The 25922-nt window shown below is 41.3% G+C and overlaps 1 protein-coding gene across 2 annotated transcripts in view; it reads left to right on the forward strand.

Moving 5' to 3' along the window:
• pappaa (pregnancy-associated plasma protein A, pappalysin 1a) overlaps positions 1-25922 on the forward strand; it is an 803024-nt gene that overhangs the window by 637748 nt on the left and 139354 nt on the right. For both annotated transcript variants that reach the window (XR_007935844.1, XM_028809181.2), the window contains exons 15-17: positions 3846-4029; positions 14647-14854; positions 19911-20082. Coding sequence is in view for 1 of the 2 variants with exons in the window: in XM_028809181.2 (XP_028665014.2) it covers positions 3846-4029; positions 14647-14854; positions 19911-20082 (564 nt within the window). In the remaining variant the exon portion in view is untranslated. The remainder of the gene's footprint in view (positions 1-3845; positions 4030-14646; positions 14855-19910; positions 20083-25922) is intronic.

Here is a 25922-nt window from a genome sequence, read left to right on the forward strand (position 1 = left end):
CCAACCAAAAGCCCTGGATGATGAGAAAAGTGCACAAGCTGCTCAAGATCAGAAATGCAGCTTTCAGATCCGGAGACAAGGCCGCCCTCAGGGTGGCCAGAGGCAACCTGTCTCGCGCTATAAGGAGAGCTAAATGGGCCTACGCGCAGAGGATTGACAAATACTTCAGCAGCACCAGAGACACACGTCGTATGTGGCAGGGTGTTCAGACAATCACAGACTACAAGCCCAACCCACACAGCAGCGATGGTGATGTCTCCCTACCGGATGAGCTGAACAACTTCTTCGCATGGTTTGAGATGCAGAACAAAGAGCCTGCGAGAAAAGCAACACCTCCCTCCACTGACCAGGTACTCTGTCTCTCCATAACTGACGTGAAGAGGACTCTATCCAGAGTCAATCAACGCAAGGCTGCAGGACCTGACAACATACCTGGTCGTGTGCTCAAGGAATGCGCCAGTCAACTGGCTGGTGTCCTCACAGACATCTTCAACATCTTATCTCTGAGCCAGTCGTCAGTCCCAGCAAGCTTCAAGTCGACCACCATCACACCAGTGCCGAAGAAGTCATTAGTGACATGCTTGAATGACTACTGACCAGACGCACTCAGACCAATTATCATGAAGTGCTTCGAAAGGTTAGTCATGTCACACATAAAGACTAATCTCCCTGCCTCCCTTGACCCTCTTCAGTTTGCATACCGCTCAAACAGGTCAACTGAGGATGACATATGCTCTGCCCTTCACCTCTCCCTGACACATCTGGATTAAAAAGACATGTCAGGATGCTATTCATAGACTTTAGCTCTGCCTTCAACACAATCATCCCTCCAAAGCTGGTTGTAAAACTGAGCAGGTTGGGCCTGAACACCACCCTCTGCAATTGGATCCTGGACTTCTTGACAGAGAGGCCCCAGTCAGTTCGGATGGGCAGCAACACTTCCAGCATCATCACACTGAGCACTGGAGCGCCGCAGGGCTGTGTGCTTAGTCCACTGCTGTTCACCCTGCTGACTCACGACTGCACAGCCACGCACAACACCAACCACATCATCAAGTTTGCGGATGATGCAATGGTGCTGGGACTGATGAGCAGGGATGATGAAACAGCATACAGAGATGAGGTGGAACGGCTGTCCGTATGGTGTGAAGACAACAATCTGTCTCTCAATGTCAACAAGACAAAAGAGATAATCGTGGATTTCAGAAAATTACATCCTGCCCACATCCCACTCACCATCAACGGTTTAGATGTGTTAGGAGTACCAAGTTCCTGAGCACATAACTGAGGAACTTTCGTGGACGCATAACACTTCATCCCTAATCAAGAAAGCCCAGCAGAGACTACACTTCCTGAGGCGGCTGAAGCGAGCAAGTCTTCCCCCTTCCATCCTCACCATGTTCTACAGAGGCACCATTGAGAGTGTTCCGACCAGCTGCATCACTGTCTGGTATGGCAACTGCAACATATCAGACCGCAAGTGCCTGCAAAGGATAGTGAAGACAGCAGAGAACATTATTGGGGTTCCTCTCCCTTCACTACAGGACATATTTTACAAACGCAGTGTCCGCAAGGCCTGCAGCATTGTGCAGGACTCCTTACACCCCTCACATGGACTTTTCACATTTTTGCCATCCAAGAGAAGATAGTGCAGCATCAGAGCCAGATCTTCCAGGCTGTAGGATAGCTTTTACCCCCTTAAGCTGTCAGACTCCTTAACACCAGGATTCCCCCTGGGACCTTCCACACGGCCTCAACCACCTCTAAAAACAGAACTTTTATACATGTGAGCCACTGTCCTGCAAAGACAAGTGTGTATGTAGAGAAGAACTGAAAATCTCATACTGACCTTTAAGTATTTTGACACTCTTGTTATCCTTCTGCTGTGAAACATTCTGACCTGTCATTGTTTACACGTCTTAAACAATTATTATCATACACTGATCATTTCTGTATTATCTATATCTATTATTTATTTATTATATTACATATTGGGCGGCACGGTGGCTCAGTGGGTAGCGCTGCTGCCTCGCAGTTAGGAGATCCGGGTTCGCTTCCCGGGTCCTCCCTGCATGGAGTTTGCATGTTCTGTCTGTGTGGGTTTCCTCCCACAGTCCAAAGACATGCAGGTTTGGTGCATTGGTGATTCTAAATTGTCCCTAATGTGTGCTTGGTATGTGTGTGTGTGCCCTGTGGTGGGCATATTGCTTACTACACGTCAATATTGCTGCTACTTCTTTGTCTTGTCTTTGTACAATGTCTTGTCTTGTTTGTGTTTTAATTTTTAATTTGAATTCTATTTTAAATTTATTTTTAATTTATTATTTTACTAAGGGCGGCATGGTGGCGCAGTGGGTAGCGCTGCTGCCTCACAGTTGGGAGACCTGGGGACATGGGTTCGCTTCCCGGGTCCTCCCTGCGTGGAGTTTGCATGTTCTCCCCGTGTCTGCGTGGGTTTCCTCCGGGCGCACCGGTTTCCTCCCACAGTCCAAAGACATGCAGGTTAGGTGGATTGGCGATTCTAAATTGGCCCTAGTGTGTGTGTGGGTGTGTTTGTGTGTGCCCTGCGGTGGGTTGGCACCCTGCCCGGGTTTGGTTCCTGCCCTGTGTTGGCTGGGATTGGCTCCAGCAGACCCCCGTGACCCTGTGTTTGGATTCAGCAGGTTAGAAAATGGATGGATATTATTTTACTTCATGTTGTTACATTTTGGACCCTGAGCTTCGCAATTTCATCTATCTGTATACTTGTATATGGTTGAGATGACAATAAAGTGACTTTGCCTTTGAAATGGCATATAACAGAAACATATGCCTTGAATTTATCATTCCAACAAATGGCGCATCACAAACATTAACATTACATTTACAAATCCCATACCAAATGGCATATGATAGAGACATATGCCTTGCATTCGTCATTTCAACAGATGGAGCACCACAGACATTAGCACTGCTTTTACGAATCCCATACCAAATGGCATATAACAGAGACATATGCCGTGCATTTTTCATTCCAACAGATGTTGTGACATTAACATTAACACTGCTTTTATAAATCCCATACCAAATGGCATATAACAAAAACATATGCCTTGCTTTGTCATTCTAGCAGATGTAGCATCACAAACATTAACACTGCTTTTATGAATCCCAAGTTGAGGAGACAACAGATTTTAGAAAGAAGCATTGGGGCTCATGTTTTTTAAGAAGAAGATTTTGCTTGGATTTTGACCTCATTTGTATGGGTATATGTATTGTTATTTATTTGAACTTTTTAACCTCCACTGTGCACATCATTTTTAAGAATTATTTGAATTTTTATTAAATGGACTGCGCTGCACTTTGGACACTGTTTATTTTTGTAAATAAAAGCACTAAGCACTTGCAGCACCTTTTGCTGACCATGTGTGTTCTCATTTTCCTGCGTTTGTTATCAGTGGATCCAAGTTCAAGTCGCCAGGGACCATGGAGCCAGTCTAAACCATTACATTCTTCATGAGCTTTCCTCAATGTTTTTTGGTTCTCGGGCCACATCCTACATATGTACTGCACTGCATGTATTTATTAAATTAGTAATTCATTCTAAATTGATCCTGCAGTAGTTTGCATAGTTAGGTTTTGAGACTGGCACCCTGTCCCAGCCTGTTTCCTGCCTTTTTCCCAAATCTGAGTAGACAGGCTCTGAGCTCCCATGGCTCGATTATTGGTTGAAATGAGTTTGAAAATATTATGTATGTTTTAACCAGCAAACTTGCTTAATTCTGTTTGCTCATGGCAAAAGGCATTAATGTTATTGTGAAAGTGAAGTACATCAATTTTAACAATAGTTAATTTTGCATTTTAAGCTGGGATCAGCCATCACCATGACCTGCGTAGATGGAAAATGGGACAAAATGGTCACCTGCAAACCTGTGGATTGTGGCATTCCGGATAAATATCATGTCTACCCTGCAACATTTCACTGCCCAGAAGGAACAACTTATGGCAAGGTGTGCGAATTCCTCTGCAAGGAGCCTGCCAAGCTTCGAGGTAAGGAAGCTGTTCATTTTAAGAGAAACAGAAAAAGAAATGCCTTCATATTCATTTGGCTTAGACAAGAAGGATGGCGTGTAGCTTCAACAGCCAAATGTCAACCTTCCCTCATCCTGAAAGTCCTGACTGCAAACCAGGGCTGGATTAACCATTGGGCAAAATAAGCAAATGCTTAGGGCATTGAGGGAAGGGGGGGGGGGGCACCAAAAAAAGGGCTCCCACATTAAATTATATATATATATATATATATACATATATATACACACACACAATAATAAAAATAATAACAAAATTATGATATATATTAATATCGGGAATAGAGCAAAATTAGAGTCTGGTAACTGCCATATGGCCCAGCGAGGCTCACATGATCGTTCTCGTCCTGGTCATGTCAGCTGTCCTGTTCAGTCGTCTGCTGAGAGTGAGTCCACTTGCATTCGTCATTCTTACAAATGGCGCATCACAAACATTAACACTGCTTTTACAAATCTCGAATCAAATGGCATATAACTGAGACATATGCCTTTCATTTGTCATTCCAACAGATGCCTCATCACAGTGAGAGTGAGTGCAGCTCATATATATAGAGGCACGAAAATCTTTTAAGTGCTAAAGGTTTTAATCCGGCCCTTCTGCACACAAATAGTCGCATTTTGTTTTACACATAATAGGAAAACTAATTGTCATTACTGGGGGTTTGACTGATACTAAACAATACCAGTCTATGCCTAAATTGAAACGTTACAAAGTACAGTTTAGTCCTAGATGATATTGTGTTGCAGTTTATTCTTTACAACGCTCATAAAAAGCATTCACTTCTTTGGAACTATTCATATTTCATTATTACAAACAGCAGAAACCTTGACAACCTTTAAGTAGAATCTGGATGAGATGTTGGGACATCTTGAAGTGGGCTTGATAGACTGAATTATCTCTGCTCGTTTGTCAAATTTCTTATGTTGGTATGTTTATATTACACAGGATTGAATCACACCAGACTTAATTTGGCTTTTTTGACACTAATGAACAGAAAACGACTCTTAAATGTCAAAGTGAGAGCAGATCACTGCAAAGTGGTCTCAATAAATTACAAGAATAAAACACCAGGGGCCTCATGTATAAACGGTGCGTATGCACAGAAATGTTGCGTAAGAACGTTTCCACGTTCAAATCGCGATGTATAAAACCTATACTTGGCGTAAAGCCACGCACTTTTCCACGGTACCTCATACCCTGTCATACGCTAGTTCTCCGCTCGGTTTTGCAGACTGGCGGCACCCAGCGTCAAAGCAGTGCTACTGTTCCTGTGTGGTTACCCTTTCTTAGATCCACATCCACGATGGCGGCTTTATCAAATACACTGAAATTAACTGCATATTGTTCGTAAATTTAATGCATCTGATTGTAATTAACCTGTAACAATATAATGGTCCACAGAATGGTCAAACTATTCTAAATACCATAACTGCTTTAGTGTTGTTACTCTCATTGCACCTTCTTCTTCTTCTGTCAGCTGCTCCCGTTAGGGGTTGCCACGGCGGATCATCTTTTTCCATATTACTCGCACTGCACCACTCAGAGTATTTATATCACTGTATCTGAGTGTGAATCACAGATCTACAGCGATTGGAAAGAGAATTATCGGTATACAGCATCAAGCACTTGCTACCTCAGCCATTCGCTATTTGAACTGCTCTCATCCGACCAACGCTTCACAGCCTTTCCTGTTCGGACCTCGCGGTTCACAAACAGTTTCATCCCAAGAACTATACACGCACTCAATCAGTCCATCAAGTGCTCCTGGTAGAACTGTCTGTACTTGCAAGTTGCCGTGAGGTAATTGTACTTATGATACAGTTATAATATTGCACAACCTGAGCCACTTTATAAAGCGTGTATTTACATATGATGACGATATCATTTTAAGATGAAATGCAGCAAAATATGTTGATTATATTATACAGATAAAACTTTAACTTTAGCTACATGGTGCCGCAGCGCTAGCGAACTTGAGTTTCGTTCATGGTTTGTTCCTGCCTCGTGCAGTTTTCATGTTGTGGCTGGCGCAACACTGGAGAGATAGATGGATAGAATAATTAAACATTATGAAGATATTTCGATGTTCCTTAAAAGTTTTGAAGAATCGGTGTTCTAAGCTTACAGATGGCTTAACGTCCATTACAGAGCTGATTGTGTGGCGATTGGGTATTTGGAGAAAGAAAAGTAAGGACAGGAATTGGGGTTTAGTACGTTTCAAAAAGAGAGTACTTCTGTAATAAAGCATTTCTTTGAAGGTCGCGCATGGCGCAGCAAGCATCTTGCTGTAAGACATGAACAATCACTGCGCCACCGTGTTCCCATGTTTAATAACATACTTTCACTCATATCATCATGAAAATGATATCACGTATACTTCTCAGTATTTTAATTACTCAGAGAGCTGTAATATTACGAACTTAATGGATTCTGTGTCATGTCGGAGGAAGAGCATGTAGTGATTCAGGCACATAGAGCACATTTAAGATCAAATACACAACAAAGCATTTAACGTGCTACCTTAGTTACGATGGGATTTGAGAAACTAGTACATTAAACGATTTTAAGATGAAGTTTATGATGTTCTACTTTAATGACAAAATAAACTACGTGATTAAAGTGGAAATTTCGAGATTAAAGTTGACATTTTGTGCTTTTTTCACACTGTGTCCCTTTTTTTTCACTGTACCCTAATAAGCTTTCATATGACACTCAGACGTTTGGCTACGAGTTGCCTTTTCACGCCGACTTTGATATGTGACAACTTTTTTATTTTAGGCACTGTGCGACTTTGTGAACTTGAGCTTTCGGGTTTCTCCGACACACTATGTCACTCGATCAACTTCCTTTTGTTGCTTATATAACTGTTTAAACCAACAAATAGTACGTTTTTCTTTGCCTCCATTTGGTATTCGCTGAAATTCTTCTATTTTTCCTCATACTTTTGCCATTGCCTTTTCACAGAACGCTGGGCTTAAGGGCTATTTATATTGATTTGCATATTCAAAGAGGCATAATTCTGGGAGGAGTTGGGGCGGGACAGCAAGCGTGTGCACGTGCATTTATTTCCACGCTGAGCGGGATTTATGTAGCGGAAGGACGCGGAAGTTGGCGAACGCACAGATTCCTGCATCTGGACTTTTCTGTGCGTAAGCACATTTCGGCTTTTGTGCTTACGTCATGTTATAGTGCGAATTCTACGCACGCTGTTATGCATGAGGCCTCAGAACATTCAAACACTAGCAAAGTTTAGATAAGAACAGGCCTTTCAGCTCAACAAAGCTCAATGCTCTTATCCACTTAATTCCTCCAAAATTCCTCCTATAAAGTCCTACTGTCTACCACACTGCTTGGTCTCTTATTCCACGTGTCTCTGGTTCTCTGCGTAAAGAAAAACTTTCTAATGTTTGTGCAAAATTTACCTTAACATCTTTCCAGCTGTGTCGCCATGTTCTTGATGAGCTCATTTTAAAGTCACCATCTCGTTCTACTTGACTAATTCCCTTCATTATTTGAAACACTTCGATCAGGTCTCCTCTTCTTCTTCTTTTGCTTATACTATAAACGCTCAGCTCCTTTTCCTCATAACTCATCCCCTGTAACCTTAGAATCAGCCTAGTCGCTCTTCTCTGGTCATTTTCTAGTGCTGCTATGTCCTTCTTGTAAGACGGAGACCAAAATTACACCCAATACTCCAGATGAGGCCTCACCAGTGTGTTATAAAGACTTGAGCAGAACCTCCTGTGACTTGTACTCCACATATCAAGGCGCTATATAACCTGACAGTCTGTTAGCCTTCTTAATGGCTTCTGAACACTGTCTGACAGTTGATGGTGTCAAGTCCACCACAATTCCTAAATCCTTCTCAGAAGGTGGACTTTTGGTTTTCAGACCTCCCATTGTGTATTCAAACCTCATAGTTTCACGTCCTATGTGTAATACTTTACGAGGACGTTCAATTAAAAACAGGAATTTTTATGCTCTGTTCTTATAAAGAGAGCAAGGTAGACCTGACTCATTGGACATATATGAACTTGTCGTTAGTAGTGCTAGCTGCTCTTTCCCCTTCTCCTGTCAGTTGTAATCAATATGTCGGAGCAGAATTATTATTAAACGTTTGATAAATGAAGGAGTCATTCCATCTCAGATTTATTCCAGACTTAAAAATCATTTTGGGGATGAGTGTCTCTTTCTCTCCGTCTACAGTGTATGATTGGTACAAGTCATTCAGAGGGGGACTATTATCTCTTTGGCCCACTTAAGGAATTTTTAGGAGGGATGAAATTCAAGTCGAATGAGGAGGTTATTGACGCTGTGCAAGAATGGGTCAACATGCAGTCAAAAGACTTCTACTCTTTGGAGATTAAGAAGCTTCCTGAGTGCTGGAACCAGCAAATTGCAGTGGCAGGAGACTACATAGAAAAATAGTGTGTAATTCATTTCATTGTATTCAATACATAAAGTGAAGCTCATAAATTCCTGTTTATATTTGAACGGCCCTCGTACATTTACTTACATTAAATTTCATCTGCCATAGATCTATCCAAGCCTGCATGCTGTCTAGGTCCCTCTGTGATGATTCAGCAGATTCAAGATTTTCTGCCAGGCCACCAACTTGGTATCATCTGCAAACTTAGCCAGCTTGTTATTTATATTCCTGTCCAAATCAGTTATACATATTAAAAATAGCTTTGGCCATGTTGATCATGTCAAGTCCACTACGACTCCTAAATCCTTCTAATAAGCTGAAACTTCAGTTTCCAGACAATTTTAAATTTTCAAAACACAAAATAATTGGTTGCATAAGTATCAAATCATTATTTAGTGGATGCACCTCCATGACAGCTTTGACTTTGTGCTCACACGTCTCTCTCCCTCTTTCTGTATCAGCTTTGCTGATCTCCACGCTGCCATTTTTCTCCATTCTTCTTTGCAAACCTGTTCAATCTCAAGCTTTCTTGGGATTCCTCTAAGTCAACAATGTCAGGATTACTTGAAATGGTTGATTTAAATTGTGAGCATGTGAGTGTGAACATATACAGGAGTGGGCCCTGCGATGGATGGCTGCCACATCCACGGCTGGTCTCTGCCTTGCATTTGATGCTACTGACATAAGTGCTCATATGCCCTTTGCAGAACTGCGGAATTTTTGTATTTACATTTTGGTTTACCCTCATTATTATAGTTTAACATTGTTTCAGTGTAGTCAGTGCGTCACTGTTTGCTTGATCATTTTTGCTTGTATCCCCGCCATTGTTGTGTTTGTTTTTTTTTTTTTTGGCACAGTCACCGTCATGCTGTTGACAGCTGCCATTCCTACCTCGTGATCTCTGATGCACGGCACGTCACAAAATAATTTAAACAAACAAACCCGTACATTACTATAGTGAGGGTAAAATATTTCTGGCATGTGTTTTCTGCCTTTTGACTTTTGGGTAACATTTTCGACATTGCGATTTTGTTTTATTTTGATGTCCTGGTAACAACTGCTGTGTTTCTAACCACATTAACTGTTTCATCACCTGCCTGCCGGACTTTTCCATCTTTTTCTTAGTCATAACAAAGACCGCCTTGGCTCTGGGCTAGATTGCGTGGTTTTGGGTATGTTGTAATAGTTTATAATAACTTTCATTCATAAACTATACAGCTTCAGATTAGGGTACTGCTAAAGGAATAAAAACTTATGAATAAAAGATTTACAAAGATGTGAAAACACATATAATGTTTGTTGTTCTTCTTCTTCTTCTTTCGGCTGCTCCCATTAGGGGTTGCCACAGCAGATCATCTTGTTCCATATCTTTCTGTCCTCTGCATCTTGTTCTGTTACACCCATCACTGGCATGTCCTCTCTCACCACATCCATAAATATTCTCTTAGGCCTTCCTCTTTTCCTCTTACCTGGCAGCTCTATCTTTAACATCCCAATATACCCAGCATCTCTCCTCTGCACATGTCCAAACCAACGCAATCTCGCCTCTCTGACTTTGTCTCCCAACCGTCCAACTTGAGCTGATCCTCTAAAGTACTCATTTCTAATCCTGTCCATCCTCGTCACACCCAGTGCAAATCTTAGCATCTTTAACTCTGCCACCTCCAGCTCGGTCTCCTGCTTTCTGGTCAGTGCCACCGTCTCCAACCCATATAACATAGCTGGTCTCACTACCGTCCTGTAGACCTTCCCTTTCACTCTTGCTGATACCCATCTGTCACAAATCACTCCTGACACTCTTCTCCACCCATTCCACTCTGCCTGCGCTCTCTTCTTCACCTCTCTTCCACAATCCCCATTACTCTGTACTGTTGATCCAACATATTTGAACTCATCCATCTTCGCCAGCTCTACTCCTCACCATTCCACTGACCTCCTTCTCATTCACACACATGTATTCTGTCTTGTTTCTAGAGACCTTCATTTCTCTCCTCTCTTCTCCCATTTCCACCTCTCCAAAGTATCCTTGACCTGCTTCCTATTCTCGTCACAATGTCATCAGCAAACATCATAGTCCAAGGGGACTTCTGTCTAATCTCGTCTGTCAACCTGTCCATCACCTTTGCAAATAAGAAAGGGCTCAGAGCTGATCCCTGATGTAATCCCACTCTCCTCCTTGAATGCATCCATCACTCCTACCGCAGACCTCCCCACGGTCACACTTCCCTCGTACATATCCTGTACAACTCTTACGTACTTCTCTGCTACTCCCGAATTACTCATACAATACCACAGCTCCTCTCGAGGCACCCTCTCATATGCTTTCTCCAGGTCCACAAAGACGCAATGCAACTCCTTCTGGCCTTCTCTAAACTTCTCTATTAACACCCTCAGAGTGAACATCACATCTTTGGTGCTCTTTCTTGGCATGAAACCATACTGATGCTCATTAATCATCACCTCCTTTCTTAACCAAGCTTCCACTACTCTTTCTCATAACTTCATGCTGTGGCTCATCAGTTTTATTTCTCTGTAGTTACTACAGCTCCGCACATCCCCCTTATTCTTCTACTCTTATGAAATGAAAATATTAAACAGCCACATAGTGATTTTTTTCCATCCAGCTACAACACCTGTGCAATATTGCATTGGTAGGGTCAAAGGAAGAGTCTATGGTACTAGAGCTTAGAGGCAGTGTGGCACAGTGGGCAAAGAACAAGAGCTAAACCAATTCACCAATTTTTTTCTTTCCTCTTTTTCACCCCAGACAGTCAAACATACATGTAAATGATTGTGTTAAGTATCTCTTTCTCTATTATATAAAAAAAATCCTGAGACGAGACAAGACTCTTTCCAAGAGATTTTTTCAACTCCCACGAGATGAGACTTTGGCTTCGAGATCAAGTCCCGCCGTCCTCTCAACCATTTTCAACCAAGCCCACGGTCCTCTCACCTCTCATTCGTGTGAATGCTTTTGACAGACACAGTTCCTGCTCTCTCAGTCCTTATACATTTTAACGTTTTCCTCACTTAAAGTTCCCAATTAAAGAAGACGTATTATGTCCAAATCTTATTGATGAATTTTATCCCGAAGGGATATTTACAGAAGAAATGAGTACATGGGCAATCCTAGTACCGAGAAATGATAAAGTCAAACGAATTAATGCAAAAAACTAGAACGTGGTACCAGACAAGGATGTCCCTTGTCGCCACTGTTGTTTGCAATCGCTATTGAACCACTGGCGGTTCACTGCCGAAATTCTTATCAGATAAAGGGGATTGTCAGAGAAGGACTGGAACAGAAAATTTCTCTATATGCAGATGATATGGTCTTATATATATTGGACCCAGAAAACACTGTCCCTGCTGTTTTAACAGCACTAACAGAATTTCAAAAGATATCTGGTCTTAGAATTAATCTGAATAAAAGTATAATCTTTCCAGTGAATTCACAAGCATATAATATTGGATTAGACACCCTACCTTTTACCATAGCAGATCAGTTTAAATACCTAGGGGTAAATATCACAAGTAAACATAAAGCTCTTTATCAACAAAATTTTGGCGTCTGTATGGAAAAAATTAAGCAAGACTAATAACCCAATTGTGCTTTACTCACTCAGAATATGGAACCAAATTAGAAAGCATTTTAAGATGGAAAATCTTTTATCAGTGGCACCTCTGCAAGAGAACCACCTCTTTCAACCTTCGCAAGTATATCCAGTTTTTAATACCTGGAAAAGTTTTGGGATTAAAATGCTCAGAGATCTTTATATAGACAACATATTTACATCTTTTGAACAATTATGTTCAAAATTCAACCTCCCAGCTACACATTTCTTTTACTATTTTCAAATTAGAAATTTTGTTAAACAGAAATTGCCCGATTTCCCCCACCTTGCACCCTCCACAATTCTGGAAAAATACTGCTCAATTTCGAGGAAATAAACACTATTTACGCATTATATAAAATCTTATTAGAGTCCCTACCTTTCAAAGATCCAAGAGGACATTGGGAAGAAGATCTCTTAATCAATATATCAGAAAAGGAGTGGAAGGTAGCAAAGCAGAGAATTCACTCGAGTTCTATATGCGCAAAGCATAGAATTATTCAACTAAAAATTATATATCAAGCTCATCTGTCTCGCTTAAAACTGTCCAAAATGTTTCCAGGGCAGGATCCAACCTGCGAGCGCTGCAACCAACCCTCACTGGGTCACATGTTCTGGGCCTGCACCAAACTAACATCATTTTGGACAAAAATTTTTAAGTGCCTCTCAGACAGCCTTGGTATCACAATCCCTCCTCACCCATTAACAGCTGTGTTCGGTGTTCTTCCAGATGGACTTGAAGTGGAGAAGGACAAGCAAACTGTGATTGCATTCACTACACTTTTGGCACGCAGACTTATTTTGTTAAATTGGAAGAATCCTAATTCTCCTCTTATAAGTCAGTGGGAAACCGATGTTTTATATTATTTGAAATTGGAAAAAATCATATTCTCAGTTAGAGGATCTGTACAAAATTTTTTCAAAACCTGGCAGGATTTAATCAATATTATCTTAGAATAAGAGAAATAACAATTACCGCATTTAATTCCCTTCTCCATCTCTTATTTACATATATATTTACTTCTCCCTTTCTTTTGTTTATTGTTGCCTTATTAAAAAGCCTTAAGCAATTTTCCTTTAGCTAAGCTCTCCTTCTCAGGGGTGGGGTTTGATTAGTCTTCAAATTTGTTGGGTTATAAATTGATCTGTTTGTATGGAATGATTACAATGAAAATTAATAAAATAAAAATATAAATAAAAATTGTCGATCAGTTACACGGCAAATTGGTTAAATGCGTATCAATAGACTATGCTGCAACACTTGGTGGTGATGGTGTGGAAGATGAAAACATTAACTTACACTATCTTGAAGAATATCTACAACCGTTAATACTGTCCAGTCTTCCACCACCCGAATTACTGTTGAAAGAAGGATGTATCCAAGAAAGGTAATGTAGTACATCTTCCCCGGATAACATTAGACCAAACGAGATCTTGACATGCCATTTGTATTAAAACGTTAACCGTTTCCTGTTAGAATAGCTTTTGCAAAGACAATTAACAAATCACAGAGACAAACATTCGAAAAAGTCATTTTATTTAATAGAGAGGGAATAAACGAAATTCTCTCACGGGCAGTTATACTTGCATTATCACAATGTAAGTCCAAACAAAATTCAATGCGATATTGACAAAAATTTAATTAAAAAAGTTTTACAGTAAAAGTGTAAGTCTGAAAAATATTTGCATGTTAATTTCAAAGCCAAGCTGAACAAGATCGTATAACACAATGAAAAGCTCTAACGCAACATGAAACATAATTTACTTTCAAATTATTATGTTTTACTATTTTTAGTAAATGTAAAATAGTTATTATATGCATATGTAACAATTTCCATGAAAATAACAATATGTTTAAATTGTACATCTGCATCCCCATACGTGAGCGGCAGAACTGCAAAGTGGCTAGCGCGTAACACAGGCATGGGGGTTGACAAGCGAAGCAAGCAGGGGGCAGAGCCCCCTAGTGTTTATAAAGTTCCTTGGTAACTGTCAAAATAGGCAGTACAACAATGACAATGTACTTGTTGGTTGTGTCTCTTTCTGCAATCTGGGAGGATTGAGTGCCCAACTGCTCCCTGGCAGTGCTAACTTCATGGCCAGACTGTATATCCTGGTGATTCCAGAAGTCAGGCCCTTGCCCTGCCAGTAGCCTTCAATCTGAACTCCACTTGCCACCTTTTTACAATTGAAGATGTGAGTTCCAAAATCTGCTAATTGCACCTTTTGGTAAAACTTAGTGAACACGTGATTGTGACTTTTCATACAGTTGGTCATGCGCCGAAAATATGTTTGAGCATCAAAACCTGCTAATTGCAGCAGTGTAGCACTATAGTTTTAGGGATTTAGTTTCAAAATCTGCTTATGGACCCAGATTTTCCTATTTATCTCCAAAATTTATCTTTTGTACTTAGCTGATTTTGGAACTGAGCTCTTCAATTGCAGTAATAGCCGAAGCAAAACAGCGGCGTGCATGAACGCCATCATTTTCTTGCTAACATAAAACTTGTATTGCTTACAGTACTTTCTTGCTTACAGGCACCAATAAGACCCTTGTGTGCAAAGAGGACGGACTTTGGTCATTTCCTGAGGCCCTTTGTGAGCTCATGTGCTCCGCTCCACCGATGGTTTCAAACGCCACCCTTCAAACTTCACGGTGTCGCGGCGGTGTCCACAAGGTCGGCGTTTTCTGCAAGTACAAGTGCAAGCCCGGCTATCACGTGAAAGGCCTCTCCAAAAAGATCAAGTAAGGATTTTTCAAATGATTTGACGTTATTTTTTTTCTAAATGGCTGATTGAAACACATATTAAGGATATGTTTAAAAAAAGTTGTGCACAGTATAGAATCCATCTGTGTCCAAATGTAAGATTACACTTTGGCACCTGCCTGTACACAAAGAAGTAGATAGATAGATAGATAGATAGATAGATAGATAGATAGATAGATACTTTATTAATCCCAAGGGGAAATTTAAATACATTTATTTAAATTATTATATTATATTATATTATTAATTATGATTTATTATTATTATTATTATTATTATTATTATTATTTATTTAAATTAATTTATTTAAATTAAATTCAAATGACACATTTAAAGGATTATGCCACCCCAAAAATAATACTTTTTTATGTTACTTACTTACATAGTTTGTAGCAATAGCCAAGAAAAAAAATGAATCTCACATTTTTATGCAGAACAGAGATAAAAAAATAGAATAATGGTGACCAAATATCCATAGAAAAAAAAACCTCACACTACTCTTGATGCAGAATCCATGTCAGTTATTCAGTCCTATGCTCAAAATGCATTTATTTTTAGAAGCCCCACCTCTCCCCCTCATTCACTGGTCAAGATTCCCATCTTCAATTCAAAAACTCAGTCCTGTGTGACTTTATGTTCCCGTTTATGAGGTGTGCTGATTTTTCTGGAAGTGTCCATTTAACAGTATTTCTCCAAAAAAATAAAAGGCACGTGTTTTGCATTTTTTAAGCATACAACGGGATGACTGACACATGTATTATGTGGCACGAGCATCATGGGGTGTTTTTCTTTTATCCATGTATGTTTTTCACACCAGTTGCTGTTGTACAGCATTGGTCACCTTTGCCTTTTATTATATCATAAAGTTTTGAATCTTCATTCTGTACGAACACAGGAGAGATAAACGTTTCTTGGACGTCACTATAAACTACATGGGGTGAGTAACAGATCACTTTTAGGGGCAGTATTCCTTTAACAAGACCATCTCTCAGAGCGCCTCGCTCTCAGCTGGTAATACCGTTTCAGTCCATACTATATGCTTGAGCATTTGAAACATCTGAATTGAATTGAGTTATGTGAGAACAGACTACATTTGCATTTATTAGGTTGAACAAGAGCTTTAAATATAATGAATTATGAGCACATTTACAAATCTTTGTGAAGCTATGCAGATTTCATTTTTTGACATTTCATGTATTCCTGCGGCAGTTTTCAATTCTGAATCTTAGTGTTTAAATCAGAAAAAAAAAGCCAGGTAGGCTTATTTAATTTATTATACCTTATTTTCTTTATTGTAGAATTACACTTTTTGATCCCCAGCCAATGTGTGAAACAAAATTATTTTCTATTATAAACTTTCCAGACCTTTTCTTTCTACAAATTCTTCAGTACTTTTATACATCTACAAAATGTACGTTCCTTTCAATTTCCTTCCCATAATCACACCTGATTTTCTGCTTTAAGGTATGTTAAAAGTATAAATGTTCTTCGTGAAGTGTGTAATGAATATAAATATTCCAAACGGACGCATAACTTGGGTAAGTGAAGGAGCACTGGTCAAAATGCAGGGTCATTCATCTTTTGACAATAATGTCAAGGGAACAAACTAGAGAAAACTAAATGAAAACGTGAAACTTGTTTGATTGAGCACTCGCCTCTTATGCTCCCTTTAGGACTGCCAAAGCTCAGATGCATCATTGTCCACTCATGTTAGCAAAGGTGAGGTTTAGGCCTGAAAAAGCTTGTTCACACTCAGATGCAGTATTTGGGCTAATAGTAAGGAGCATTTTCATAACCTCCGGTGCCCCTGTTAGGGGTAGGGTTAGGCTTAGGGTACATTTTGATTAACAGGATAACGCGCCAAAACACACAGCTAAGTAGAAGCACCCAAGAATGGTAAAGAACAAAACATTAGATTGTTCTGAAGTAGCCTTCCATGAGCCCTGACTTGAATACTATTGAACATCTATGGAAAGAACTGAAGCATGCAGTCTGAAGAAGATCCCTTCAATCCTGACATAGCTGGAGCAGTTTACTCAGGAGGAGTGGGCCAAACAACATTGCGGACAAGTACAGAAGTCTCATGGCGATCTCCAGGAATTGCTTTTGTGCAGTGATTGCAAACTCTAATGGTTGCACAATAAAATATCAGGTTAAGGGTCCCATCATTTTTGTCCATCAATGAGGAACGAACTGTTCATAAACTCCATTCGTTCCTTATCCATCCATTATTTGGTCCACCCAACTAGAATAAAAAATGAGGATTGTGTCTCCATTCTTGCATTCCTTCCATTACGGCCTCTCAGAGAGTCCACCCACATACAATGTGAAGGTTAAATATTTGGCGGCACGGTGGCGCAGTGGGTAGCACTGCTGCCTCGCAGTTGGGAGATCTGGGGACCTGGGTTCGCTTCCCGGGTCCTCCCTGTGTGGAGTTTGCATGTTCTCCCCGTGTCTGCGTGGGTTTCCTCCGGGCGCTCCGGTTTCCTCCCACAGTCCAAAGACATGCAAGTTAGGTGGATTGGCGATTCTAAATTGGCGTTTGTGTGTTTACTGCGGTGGGTTGGCACCCTGCCTGGGATTGGTTTGTGCCCTGTGTTGGCTGGGATTGGCTCCAGCAGACCCCTGTGACTCTGTGTTTGGATTCAGCAGGTTGGAAAATGGTCCAAACACAGGGTCACGGGGGTCTGCTGGAGCCAATCCCAGCCAACACAGGGCACAAGGCAGGAACCAATCCCGGGCAGGGTGCCAACCCACCGCAGATAATTGGAAATGCTCCATGTTTATGCATTCGGAGCTCTCACTAAAGGAAATGTGGACATATCCAATGGGTTAGCCCGTCTCAATAATCTCAATTGTTGGCATGTTTAAAAAGGCGTAGCACATACATTGAGAATTTTTCCAGAGATGGCAAGCTAAATTCTCGCTTTGTTTGCTATTTTTGTTTTTGATGGATGGAAGAGTGAGTTAGGGGGGAATTGAAAAGAGTTTCCCGAAAAAGATTAGATTAGATTAGACAAACTTTATTAATCCCATCAGGAAATTCAGATGCATATACCAGCAGAAACATAAGAAAACAAGGATACAGACATACAGGACAAATAATACAATCAATCAATAAATAAATGTATATTGTGGAGACACTTCAAAATTAATTTATAGAGTACGTCAGGAGGAAGCATAAATTGCCTGATGGCAGCAGGCAGAAAAGACCCTCAGAGGCGCTTCTTAGCACACCGTGGAGGAATGAGTCTGTGGCTAAAAGTGCTCCAAGAGAGCGCCTCCTGGAGGGGTCGGAGAGGATTTTTCATGATGGGATCCAATTTTGCTACTATCCTCTTTTTCCATAACAGGTTGCAGTATGTTCAGTGTGTCTAAGGTTTGCCCTGTGATGGAGCAGGCTCTCCTGGTAACTTTCTTCAAGCATTCTGCTTCTTTTCTTTTCTTTTACCCAGGACTACTAAACACACACACACACACACACACACACATATATAAATATATTGCATAGTTTACTGTCAAATAATGCAAAGAGTCCGCAAAACGTGTTTCGCCCTAATTCTGGGCTCATCAGGCGTACACACTCACTGCACTCCCTCTCGGGGATCGAACCTCGGATGTCAGCGGTGAAGCCTCTTTACGTTGTGACACGGCGTGTAGTTCATTTATTTGTCAGCGTGGTGGATGTTTGCCGACTTGCAGACCTACTACAAGCGTTACCTGGTAGGTAACCACTCATACAATCAGATTGTGATTCAGACTACGAATGTCATGCATATATATACAGTATATATATGTATATATATATATATATATATATTATTTATTTATTTTTTAATTATGCCCGAATCTTCAATGAATATAAGGGTTTTGGGGGCTACATCTGTCATACATCATTACATGGTTTCTCTTCCAATGTACTGTATATTAAAGGAAAAATCTAACTGTCAATTATAATAAACACTGATAATATGTGGAGAACCTCTGTGTTTTTCCCAGTTGATTCTGGGGTTTGTCAGGGGTGTGTTCTGCTCCTACTCTGTTCAATGCTTATATGGACTGGATGTTGGGCAGGTGGTCCAGCGGCTGTGGGGCATCTGTTGGTGAAGAAAGATTCATGGATCTTGACTTTGCTGATGATGCTGTAATCATCGCAGCATCAATGGAGGCTCTGATCAGGGCACTTGAGAGACTGAGTGAGGAGTCTGAGTGTCTGGGCTTGTGAGTGTCCTGATAAAAACCAACATCCAGGCCTTTAACGACCTCTTGGGCACAGCCATCAGCAGTGTGTCTGTCTGTTGAGAGAGTGTCGACCTCGTTGAGAGGTTTACTTACCTAGGCAGTGACGTTTATGTGACTCTGGTGACTTTTCCTATGAAGTCAGTAGAAGGATTGGGTGAGCATTGGGGGGTCATGAGGTCGCTGGAAAGGGGTGTGTGGCGCTCCCGATATCTATGCAAAAGGACAAAGCTCCAAGTGTTTAGAGTTCTGGTGCTTCCTGTCTTGCTATATGGGATGAGAGACATGGGCACTCTCCAGTGACCTGAGACGAAGACTGGACTCCTTCAGTACTGTGTCTCTCCGGAAAATCCTTGGGTACCGTTGGTTTGACTTTGTGTTGAATGAGCCGTTGCTCATGGAGTCTCAAATGAGACACATTACCTGCATTGTGAGGAAGCATTAGTTACAGCACTACGGCCATGCAACAAGATTTCTAAAGGGTAATCCAGCTCACAGGATCATCATTATTGAGGACCCAGGACATTGAACCAGGCCAAGGCGATGCTCACGTAACACCTGGATGCGGCAGATAGAGGGTCATTTCTGGGACTGGACCACATGTCTGCCTGGGGGGTTGCGAACCGGGATCCTGAGCTGATTTGTCGTGTGGTAGGTACGACAATGCGCTGTACCATTGCATGCTCCCCAACCTGACCTGACCTGATAATATGATTTATTTTTAACATTCAAAATAGCACCTGAAGCACACTGAAAGAAAATTCTAAATACATTTATATATTTTTTATTACACAGGAGAGCCTTTAAAATCCAATGTACTGAAGATGGGACGTGGCAGACCGGTGACTGTGTGCCTGTGACCTGTGACCCTCCTCCCGACATGTTCCATGGAATGTATCAATGTACCAAGGAATTTTATTTTGACAGCGTCTGCCGGATAAGCTGTGATAAACAAGGAAATCGAACTGTAAGCAATTGGATACATTTTCACTTTTAGTGTTTTGTTTAGAATCTGTTATATGAAAATGACCCAGTTATTAAGGATGCTACATAGTCTCAAACCAACTGATTGATTCAAATGTACACTTGCAGTTCACAAAATCTGGACCATGTGGAAAACAGTGCATATTGTGGTAAGGTATGCTTTTGAGTCATAAATTCCTTTTACTGGCATGGACAGTCAGTCAGTTCAAACAGACAATTAATTATTGAAAATGTTAGAAATGGAAAATGAAATGTCAGTCAGTCATTTTATGCGCCCGCCCATCCTTTTCGCCTTTTTTTTTACGGACCCGGCATTGCTCCGCCGGCTGCCCTCTTCTGTTGTGAAGATCGGTTTACATTTTTCTTATGCAGTAAATCCTGAACTTTGTGTTTTTGGGGGGTTGCCAGCTAGGAAAAGGCACAAGGCAGGAACAAACTCTGAACAGGACTCATACACATGAAAATTTAGTGTCACCAGTCCACATAACCTGCATGTCTTCGGACTGTGGGAGAAAACTGGAGCACCTGTAGGGAATCCACACAGACACGGGAAGAACATGCAAACTCCACATAGAGAAGACCCAAGACACAGACCTTGGTCTCTTTACTACGAGGCAGCAGCGCTACGACTGCACCACCCAGTGAATGTAAAGGATATGGAAAAATATTCAATGAAAAATTAAATAGTGTACATATATATAAATATATATATATTTTATGTATATGTTTATATATATGTATATATATAAAAAAGAAAAGAATTGATGAAAGCTGTACAGTAATCCCTCACCTATCGCGGGGGTTACGTTCCAGAGCCCCCCGTGATAGGTGAAAATCCGCGAAGTAGCGACTTATATTTATTTTATTATTTATACATATTTTAAGGCTTTATAAACCCTTCCCACACTCTTATAAACCTTTCTCACTCTCTTGTTAACCTTTCCCACACTCTTATAAACACTTCCTATGCTCTTAAACACTTTCTACATTCTTAAACACCGCAGACCAACACTGCACACTGCACGCAGCGATCAGACGTCAATGTGTCTGCACTCGCTTTGTGAAGGGGGGCAGCTGAACTCACGCTGAGCAGAAATGGACTTTGTGCTGCTTCTGCCAAAATGCCTGCTTGTCGCTCTGCACGAGGAGTGTGTGTGTGTGTGGGGGTGTGTGAGAGCTGAACTCACCTTCGCTCAAACCCCCCCTCCCCGGAAGCGCAGTACGCTCCTGCCACTTCGCATTGTCAAGGGGGTGGGGAGCTGAATGAACGCTAAGGAGAAGTGAACTTTGTGCTGCTTGTTGCTCTGCGTGTCAATAATTTAAAAGCCTGTACATCACCAATTTTCCTGTCTCACTGTCTTGTCTTGCGTGAAGTTAAAATGTTTTATAATAGTGAGATGTTACTCATATCCTTAGCCCGACATCCACATATCATATGTGTTAACAAAGTGTGTTTTATAAGTTTACATGTGTTTAAAGCATGTGGGATGGGTATGTTAAGGCTTAAACTATAAAAATGTTTATTTATATGGTCTTTCTATATCGCAGATTTTCTCCGGTTGCTGATGGGTCTGGAACATAACTTCCGCGATAGGCGGGCAATCACTTGTATTTAAAAACCCGCAAAGTCGTGAATCCGTGAAAAGTGAACTGCGAAGTAGCGAGGGATTACTGTATTGAATTTATCTCTCTAGTTTTCATAGCCATAATGTGGTTGAGCATGGGAAAGGCGCTATATGAATAGAGTGTATTATTATTCTAAGGAGGTTTATTCCATTAGATTCAGGACTGTGACAGAGGTGTGTAGCTCAGCCTACCGACATTAGGTGTTCACCAGGAGCTGGAGGAACATTACACGACATGCTGCTCCACGACTAATGTCAGACCAAGCACATTAAAGTTAAGCTGAACATTCAATTCAGTTCAAAATAACTTCACATCGAGGATGCAATTTAGGGTAATAGAATGGATGCGCTTGTTGGGCTGACTGTCTTAGTGTCGTCATACTTGTAAAATTTTGACTTTCTAATTTTTGTATAGTTCTCTTCATTAAGAGCTTCCTTAAGCAACAAGTTCACGAGCAAAATACAAATTATAAACTTTACAAACATTACTAATTACATAACGCACACACAGACAGCATTAATGAATGATGTGAAAGGACTGTAATTTACGTCCATTAATATTATTATTATTATTATTATTATTATTGTGATAAAGCCAGTTGACAACTAGGTGGAGGAAAACTAAAACTTCAATCAGTAGCATCCCTGAAGAAAATATACCTCTGGTGGGTCCATAGGGTGTTCTAACAAAAAGTCAAAAGACCAAATGAGATGCAATCATAGCTCCGGGGGACGTTGGTCAACTGGTGGCCAGCCTGTTCATGACCATTCTACAGAATGACAGAAGTTTCTGCTGGCCAGTCTAATAGGATGACCGAATCCTTCCATTCTTGGGTATCTCTGGTGGCTTTTCCCACTATACAAATTACTAATAAATGGAGATGGAACATACACAGCTAATCGGTAGCTCTAATCCGACTGTTTAAATTGAAGACTCACTTCTCTCCTTCACTCGTTGGTCAAGAGTCAAAGGGCTGAATATTTTTTTCCAAAAAGCTCAGTTTTCTGAAAAGCACACAAGGCAATTGTTTCATACATATACAGTAAATAAACATTAAACATCTCTTGCTGCGCGTGCTGTAGTTGCTGTTAGTGCCTGTTCATGGTTTCTGGCAGCAGCGGATGCATGGGGCCAGCGGTGGCAGTCACAATGCGACGCCATCTGGTTTGTACCTCGTGTCATAGTAAGTGGCGGTCCTCCTAGGCGAACGTTGCTGTGGGCACATCAGCTACACGAACATGTTCAGCACCAGGATCAGCTGATGTTGGTACCTCACTTTCATTTTCTATCTCCAACTCCAGATCACTTGCATCATAATCGCAGTCTGAGAAGTCTGATTCAACGATAAGAGAATTTTGCTTTGCCCATTCGCTTTGGACTCTCGCCAGATGTCAATGCCATTTTAGAGGTGCTTTGCTCTTCACTGCCCTAGCACACGCAGGGAATCAAGGTCAAATCACTGACCTTCTAGCAAAGAGAGTCAAACTAAAACATAGCAGCGAGTTTTGTTACAGTTTACAGTTGATTACCATCCGCTACCCCGAATTTCGACAAAGTCAACATCCACCCTGAAAGAGCTAAAAAGAGTTTCCCCTGAGGGTTTACATTTCCTGTTAATATACACACTGATCATTTCAGAAATAACTCTTTAACAATATTTTAGCAATAAGCATGTGTTATGCATGTTTTGAGCATATGCCTGGATAACTGACATATGGATTATGCAACATGAGAAGCATGAGATTTTTTTTTCTTTTTTCAATTGTCATTTTTCACATAATTTGGCAGTGTACCGCATCAGAACACTAGAGCAGTCCAGGCGAGAACAGACCAGTCAGTTCAACAAAGCTCTCCAGTCCTATCCACTTAATTCTTCTAAAATAACGTCAAGTTGAGTTTTGAAGGTCCATAAAGTCCTACTGTCTACCACACTACTTGGTTACTTATTCCATGTGTCTGTGGTTCTCTGTGTTAAGAAAAACTTCCTAATGTTTATGCAGAATTTACCCTTATCAAGTTTTCAACTGTGTCCTCGTGTTCTTGATGAACTCATTTTAATGTCACCGTCTCGATCCACTTGACTAATTCCCTTCATTATTTTAAACACTTCAGCCAGGTCTCCTCTTCATCTTCTTTTGCTTAAACTGTAAAGGCTCAGCTGTTTTAATCTTACCAATTTAAGGTGGCCCGGGATTATGATGATTTTTCGTAGGCTTCAGGGATTCTAGTGTTAAACTGTAGTTTACTGTTAAATAATGCAAAGAGTACGCAAAACATGTTTCGCCCTAATTCTAGGCTCATCAGGCGTACACACTCACTGCACCCCCTCTCGGGGATCGAACCTCGGATGTCAGCGGCGAAGCCTCTTTACGTTGTGCCACAGCGTGTAGTTCATTTATTTGTCAGCGTGGTGGATGTTTGCCGACTTGCAGACCAACCACAAGCGTTACCTGGTAGGTAACTACTCATACAATCAGATTGTGATTCAGACTATGAATGTCATGAAAATATCTATCTATATATATTGGGCGGCACGGTGGCGCAGTGGGTAGTGCTGCTGCCTCGCAGTTAGGAGACCCGGGTTCGCTTCCCAGGTACTCCCTGCATGGAGTTTGCATGTTCTCCCTGTGTCTGCATGGGTTTAGGGCGGCACAGTGGGTAGCGCTACTGCCTCGCAGTTGGGAGACCTGGAGACCTGGGTTTGCTTCCTAGGTCCTCCCTGCGTGGAGTTTGCATGTTCTCCCCGTGTCTGCGTGGGTTTCCTCCGGGCGCTCCGGTTTCCTCCCACAGTCCAAAGACATGCTGGTTAGGTGGATTGGTGATTCTAAATTGGCCCTAGTGTGTGCTTGGTGTTTGTGTGTGTCCTGCGGTGGATTGGCACCCTGCCTGCAACTGGTTCCTGCCTTGTGCCCTGTGTTGGCTGGGATTGGCTCCAGCAGACCCCTGTGACCCCTGTGTTTGGATTCAGCGGGTTGGAAAATGGATGGATGGATGGACCTCTGTGTTTTTCCCGGTTGATTCTGGGGTTTGTCAGGGGTGTGTTCTGCTCCTACTCTGTTCAATGCTTATATGGACTGGAAGTTGGGCAGGTGGTCCAGTGGCTGTGGGGCATCTGTTGGTGAAGAAAGATTCACGGATCTTGACTTTGCTGATGATGCTGTGATCTTTGCGGACTCAATGGAGGCTCTGATCTTTAGCTCATCTCTTCAATTCTTTCCTCATAACTCATCCCCTGTAGTTCTGGAGTCAGCCTAGTTGCTCTTCTCTGGACCTTTTCTAGTGCTGCTTTGTCCTTTTTTGTAGTTCAGAGACCAAAACTGCACACTGTACTCCAGATGAGGCCTCACCAGTGTGTTATAAAGACTTGAACAGAACCTCCTTGGACTTGTACTCCACACATCAAGGCAATATATAACCTGACAGTCTGTTAGCCTTCTTATTGGCTTCTGAACACTGTCTGGCACTTAATACTGTCAAGTCTACTGCGACTCCGAAATGTTTCTCAGAGGTGGACTTTCAGTTTTCAGACCTCCCATTGTGTATTCAAACCTCACATTTTTACTTCCTACGTGTAATACTTAACATTTACTAACATTAAATTTAATCTGCCACAAATCTGCCCAAGCGTGCATGCTGTTTAAGTCCCTCTGTGATGATTCAACAGATATGAGATTATCTTCCAATTCACCTAACTTGGTATCATCTGCAAACTTAACCAGCTTGTTATTTATATTCCTGTTCAAATCATTTATCCATCCATCCATTCATTTTCCAACCCGCTGAATCTGAACACAGGGTCACGGGGGTCTGCTGGAGCCAATCCCAGCCAACACAGGGCACAAGGCAGGAACCAATCCTGGGCAGGGTGCCAACCCACCGCAGTCAAATCATTTATATATATTAAAAATAGCATTGGTCACTATTGGCTTTTATTATATCATACGTTGCTGCTCTGCATTGCACATGAAAAGATGAGATTAACTATTTTTATTGCCCATCACTACAAACACATATCTCTCTGTTAAATAAAAAAATTTGAAGTCCCATGAGACTACTTGCACGTCACGCCCTACTTACAAACAATTTCTCAGAGACACTTTAAAATCCCACGAGACAAGGAAGTGAGACAAAAGGACAGCTGCTGTACAGGCTTTTAAATGATTGTCACACAGTGAGACATGCAGAACATGCAGCAAG

The sequence above is a fragment of the Erpetoichthys calabaricus genome, chromosome 9 (assembly GCF_900747795.2).
Source record: "Erpetoichthys calabaricus chromosome 9, fErpCal1.3, whole genome shotgun sequence".
NCBI lineage: Eukaryota > Metazoa > Chordata > Cladistia > Polypteriformes > Polypteridae > Erpetoichthys > Erpetoichthys calabaricus.